Here is a 6,255-nt window from a genome sequence, read left to right as displayed (position 1 = left end):
AATATAAGTATTACAATAATCTTCTGATAACTTAAAAGCTACAATATTATGAATAACCTACACGAGAATATGGATCTAATCTTAACATTTGCTGCATTTCTCTGACTTGATCTATTTGTAATTTAAAAGTTAATGAAGAAAGAGAGAAAATATAGAGCTGGATAACATTTTTGTGTTTTAAGAAAATAAAACAATAACTAAACATCATGTTGTGTTATCAACAATTTTTTTATTTCTACCAATTTAATTGATAAGGCACTATCATTATTATTATTAGCATAATTCACAATCACAACAATAAAAAAATACTTTAAGTGGTTAATATATCACAGAATTGTTACACCTAAATCTAAGTTTCTTCATCTTCCTGTTAAAATTTTCATCTTTTGTTTGAGCCACGGATACGAATACAGACCCCTTTCGTTGATTCGGTTTTCTCTAAATTTCTTCCAGTCTTCTTTTATTTTTGGATCTTCTGGACCCCACGTTTCGGTTGAGAATGTTTTCTTGAACATCTACAAAAAAATTGTTATTTAGTTTTATTTACTGAATATTACTGTCATCAAGAGTTTATAAATGTATAAAAAAACTAGTTATATACAAGGATGCTGTTATTTTGATATTGTCAATTCTTCTCAACTCCCAGTATCAGTCATCGTTCTTGATCATATTGCCGATTTTGTTTAATATCTTCTAGTAATATTCTTGTGCACAACTGTTGCCACTGATACTCGTTTTAAAATAGAACAGTTCTAGTGCTTTTTTCGTATTACATAATTTTAACTTGAATATTTAAAGGAACTTCCTCAAGTTTTATGTTTTAACATTGTGTTGGTTCGATTATAAATTCAAAACATTCTCGCTTAAATTTTTCTAGTTAACATAAAATCAATTAAATCTCGCCACAATTTTTTTAAAAATTTACCATTCCTCATGTACTCAATAAGTCTAAAAATTACGGAGCATGCCCTAATTACTCCAAAGAATATACTTTAAAATATTCAAGAAGACCAAAATTACAGCAAATAAAGTCGAAAACTCGATAAAATTTATATACCTAACATACGAGTATATTCAGGACTTTCCTTAAAAAGATTTTGATGCCAGAACAAACATTAAATGTTTATTCTCCAGAATTAAGAAGAAACCTGCTTTTTATGTTACTGGTCAAAGCAACTTATACTTACTTTTGTAATAGAGCAGTGTCCATTTTTACCCAGAAAATAAAGTAACCATCCAAACAGTTGAATTATCACTATACCAATAATGCTCCAACCCAACACTAAAAAACAATAAAAATGTTAAACATCAGTAAAATTGAAAATTTGAAATCAGTTCCCGATATTTAATAAAGTGTTGCTGAAATAGAAACCAAATACTTTAGTAATTTTGATGTCTATCGGTTTTTATTTTGTTTAATATGTTAATAAACCCAGCAGAATTGATATTTTTGAGTTATTTCAGTGTATTTTGGATTTCTTCTTTTGTAATTCAATATATGCTTGCGTGTATTGCATGTAATGCAATTCCATGATACTATACCCATAGTCACATGATGCAATTCCATCTTCTGTTTAATTTTCATCGTCTATCTTTAGTCGTACAATACTTCCAAATATTTTTTCCATCCTTGTTCTGATATTTTTTGTTTGTTTACTATTTTTATAATGCAGTATTGAGTTTTTAGGTCGTTTTTATGGACAGCTTTTTGAAATATTTAACAGTTTGTTTAGATAGTTCCTATTATCTTCTCCAGCTTGCTTTTTTATTGCTATATTTTTTCTTTGATTTTCTTTCTAGTATTTTTCCCCATCACATGAAACCTTATGTAAAATTTCTTCTTTAATTTTCTTTCTGTGTTCTCTCAGTTTTCGTATAAATTAGGTTATCATTTTGTGTTTTTTCTTTTTTGTATTACAATTGTTTCTTTTACAATTTTGGTTATTATGCAAGACCATATGTTTTAAAAGTTTTTCAAAATTTTCTTCTTTGCATTGTTACTTATTGGTATCTTTTCAGTCTCTCTGTTAATTTGGTTTAGTAAATAAACACAACGCAAAATTCTAGGGATATTTTTATAAATAGACGTATTTTGTTTATCTGTAATCAACTTAAAAAAAATAATACAAAATTTGTAGTTTAAATTGTTGTTTAATATGTCAAAAACCATAAATTGCAAAAAAAAGAGAAAATTGGAGCAAAAAAAAAATATATTAAAAATCACCCATGTTTCACATACCACCATAAAATGTCAAAAATACGAAAAAATATAAACTTAAAATAAGGTATGGCCACCACGTTGGTTTATCACAGCTATACATCTACTGTTCATGCTCCGAATCACATTGTTAATGTCTGCTTGAGGTAGTTGTGTCCATTGTTCTCTCAGAAGCTCTTTTAATTGAAACTCATTGTAGGTATTGCCCATATGTGGAGTAATTCTTCGTTGAAATATGTCCCATACATGCTCAATGGGATTCAAGTCCGGTGATTGTGCTGGCCACGGCAATACATCAATACCCTCGTTATCCAACCAGTTTGTTACAATATGCGCAACATGTGGTCGGGCATTATCATGCATAAAGTAAAAATATTCTCCAACAGCTGCAGCAAACGGGCGCACAACAGGTTCAAGAATAGTGTCCAAATATTGCTGACTTGTGAGAAAGCCACGTGGGAAAACGAGGTCAGTTCTTCCGCCAATCATGATTCCGCCCCATACTATTAATGTACCATCTCTGTATGCATACACTTCTTGAAGATGTCGTAATCGTTCTCCATCTCCAGGTCGTCTCCAAACTCTTGTCCGACGAGAATCTGGATGAAATCCATATCTAGACTCGTCACTAAACAAAACTGTGGCCCACTCATTGTCAGTCCAATTCTGAAACTCTTGACACCAGGTTAATCTTGCAGCGCGATTGCCTCTAGATAGAGATGGACATCTCAGTGGTCGCCGACTACGAAGATTGGCTTCTTGGAGACGATTCCTCACAGTACTGCTGCTAATTGTTACATTATGTGCAAGCTGTAATTCATTAACCAGCTCGGGTGCTGTGATTGTTGGCTGCCTTCTGGCATTTAAAATTAAATATCGGTCTTGAGCGACGGTTGTAGAGCGACCACGTCCTGGATGTTGCTCGGCTGGACTCCCAGTGTCTCTAAACCGACGCCACAAACGACTTACGATGCTTTTGGAGACACCCAATTGGTCAGCAACTTGAGTTTTTCGCATACCAGCTTGAAGAAGGCTCACGGCTCTATTCATCTCGTCCAACGTTAAATGTTGTCGTTGCATGGTAAAAAGGCAATATCTTTAACTCACCTATTAAGCAAGAATGGTATAAAGTGACTAAAATTAAAAATAAACAAAACATAAAAATGTCGATTTTTTTGTCCCTTATAAAAAACATTCTAAAACACGTATTGCTATCAGTTTTACATTTTTTTTTAATAAGAAGTGAGTGTCTGTATTAACAATTATAGTACAAGCAAATTTATATCGTCATGAAATTTCTGTCATTGCTATTGTCAAATTATTAAAATATCCTTAGACTTTTGCGTTGTGTGTATAAAGCTGCTGGTAACAGATAACTGTTAAAATACAGTAATTGTTGTATAAATAATTGTTGAGTAAATTTACCGTTAAACGAAAATATAAATAGTAGTCTATTTATTCAGTACTTACTTGTTAATCCAGTAGGATAATATAAACTATATATTCCATAAACGAGTGGTTTTAATGTGGATACGAAATAAATGAAAATTACTATCAGTAGTAAGGGCATGACTACGCCCCAAGAAATTCTCCAATATACTCCTACTTTTTTCTTCATCATAAATTCCAAATCGATGCAGAAGTTTTCTACTCCTAAAAAATAACTTTTTAGTATTATTCAGGTATAGTGTACCACAGTAAAGCGATTCCTTGTTTAGTTTTCAAATATGGAAATTTTTGATGGAATCCCAACTGTTTATAAGACTTTTTAAGCATAGGCTTAAGACTTGATGGCAGCTACCTAAGCGATTTTAATCCGCATACCGAATTTTTTTGTTATCCGACAACAAAAAAGGTGCTTTATTATTGACAATTAGTGGTTTTATTGACAATTCTACTATTCAAAAAAGAAGATAAAAAACAGCCAGAAAACTACACAGGTATAAACTTGTTAAATACTACGCTAAAACTTACAACTAAAATTTAACAAGTGCTAATAAATCGGAGGATAAGTTTAGCAGATGTACAAGAGCGTTTTTCAAGATCTCTTCGGAGTAGGCATTAAAAAGAATTGGTGACAATACGCATTTCGGTCTCACTTCCGTCTAATTTCTATTTCTCTTGACAGCTGTTTGTTAACACGTACTTTTGCTCGCTGTTTATAGTATAAATTTGATATGATCCTGAGTTGGTTGTAGTCAGTCTTCTTTGATTTCAGGACATTCATTAATTGTTTATGTCGTACTTTATCGAATGCTTTATTATAGTCAATAAAACATGCGTATATATCTTGATTGACGTCCAGGTATCTTTGTATCAGTATATTAAGTAAAAAAAGAGCTTCATGTGGATGAAGGATTCAAACCAAATTGTGGATCATTAACGTCTATATCCAGTTTGTGATATATTCGGTTATAGATCAATAGGTAATAGATAAGTTCCCCTAAATATTATAAAAACCACCGAAAACATCTACCAAAACAACAAAATGGAAGTTAGAATAGATGGACAACTTACAGAACCTATAGAAATAGGCAGCGTAATAAGACAAGGGAATTCATTGATCCCATGCTCTTCAATTTGATCATGAATGAAATCATCAAAAGCGTTAACAAAGGAAGAGGATACAAAATGGGAAAAAAAAATAAAAATATTCTATTACAAATACGACGCAATATTAATAGCTCAAAATGAAGACAGTCTGCAAAGACTTGTTCACAGATTTAACATAAGAGCAAAAAAATTTAATATTAGAATCTCATCTCCGAAATCTAAAACAATAGTAGTCAGCAAAGAACCAACCAGATATAAAATAGAACTAGTAATGGAAACTAGTAAATTAAACTAGTAATGGAAATAAAATACCTAGGAACTACACTATACAGCTATGGAGACTTGGACAAAGAAGTGAGAGATCAAGTAGAAAAAGCAAACAGACTGGCAGAATGCCTTAACTAACACTGAGATGAAGTCACGAAATTTTTAAAGCCAGTGTAAGATCAATAATAAGATATGCCTCAGAAACAAGACCCGACACAGCCACGACGCAAAGGCTACTGGAAACAGCAGAGAATAGAGTACTGAGAAGAATTACAGGAAATACGCTAAGAGATCGAAAGAGAAGTGAAGACATTAAAAAAAATTTAACGTACAGTGTACAAATGAATGGACACAAAATAGAAAAAAAGAATAGAATAGTCACATAAGCAGAATGGAGGAGACCAGCGTCCTCAAAATAGATAAGTCACCAATCGGCAAAAGAAGTATCGGACAACCGCGCAATAGATGGAGTGACAACCTTTCATAGAGCTATTAATCCGCCAATGTACAAGGAGAATTGCATTCCGAGTCAATGCACAGTTGTGACCCGAGGAAAATCATTATTTGTTTGATTAAATCCAGATGAGTTTAATTAAACTTAGAGGACATTAGTTCATAATTTTTTATTTGGTCACTCTTTGAGAGATATGAAATGATAAAATACAACGAAGAAATGGTATATCATCATAGAATACATTAGAAAGTTAAAGCTAAAATATTCTTGGCACATTGAATAATAAAGGAATAATTATAATTATCATTATCACCATGCAATTCCTAAAGATTATGGCTAGTACACAGTATTTTGAAAATCCTATTTTGAAATGTAGTGGAATATTGTGTAACTTTGTGTTTTTCTGCTAATGTAATACTTTTTTATTTCTCCAAGAGGAGAATTACAGTGTAGAATGGAAAAATAGAAAAAAACAATTATACATACCGTAAAGAAAAGTAATGGCGAATACCTCCAAAATGGCACACACAAATATTACAAAAGTTCCTCCAAAGTGGTCTACCAAATCCAAAATATATTGCCCACCCTAAAATAAAAGAAAACAAGAATTTATTTATTTTGAAAGTAATTATTTTTTTATTATGATTGTTTATTTATTGCTAATGATTGCAGGATGAATTCCTGCATTGTTTCAAAACCAAAATCGAACCATCAGCAACGCCAGGATAAAAGAATATCATTGTAGAATGCACAAGTCAACAAT

General features: G+C 31.7%; 1 protein-coding gene across 1 annotated transcript in view; it reads right to left on the bottom strand.

Annotated features, from left to right (window-relative positions):
• Window positions 1-205: 205 nt before the first annotated feature.
• The window catches only part of LOC140437928 (uncharacterized), a 100,360-nt gene continuing 94,310 nt past the window's right edge, over window positions 206-6,255 (bottom strand). Inside the window, exons 21-24 of the mRNA XM_072527714.1 lie at window positions 5,979-6,078; window positions 3,689-3,871; window positions 1,188-1,282; window positions 206-515 (exon numbers count right to left, since the gene is read on the bottom strand). Of these exons, the coding sequence (XP_072383815.1) occupies window positions 360-515; window positions 1,188-1,282; window positions 3,689-3,871; window positions 5,979-6,078 (534 nt within the window). The 3' untranslated portion in view covers window positions 206-359. The remainder of the gene's footprint in view (window positions 516-1,187; window positions 1,283-3,688; window positions 3,872-5,978; window positions 6,079-6,255) is intronic.

The sequence above is a fragment of the Diabrotica undecimpunctata genome, chromosome 3 (assembly GCF_040954645.1).
Source record: "Diabrotica undecimpunctata isolate CICGRU chromosome 3, icDiaUnde3, whole genome shotgun sequence".
Taxonomy (NCBI): domain Eukaryota; kingdom Metazoa; phylum Arthropoda; class Insecta; order Coleoptera; family Chrysomelidae; genus Diabrotica; species Diabrotica undecimpunctata.
This window is presented reverse-complemented; position numbering and strand designations above follow the sequence as displayed.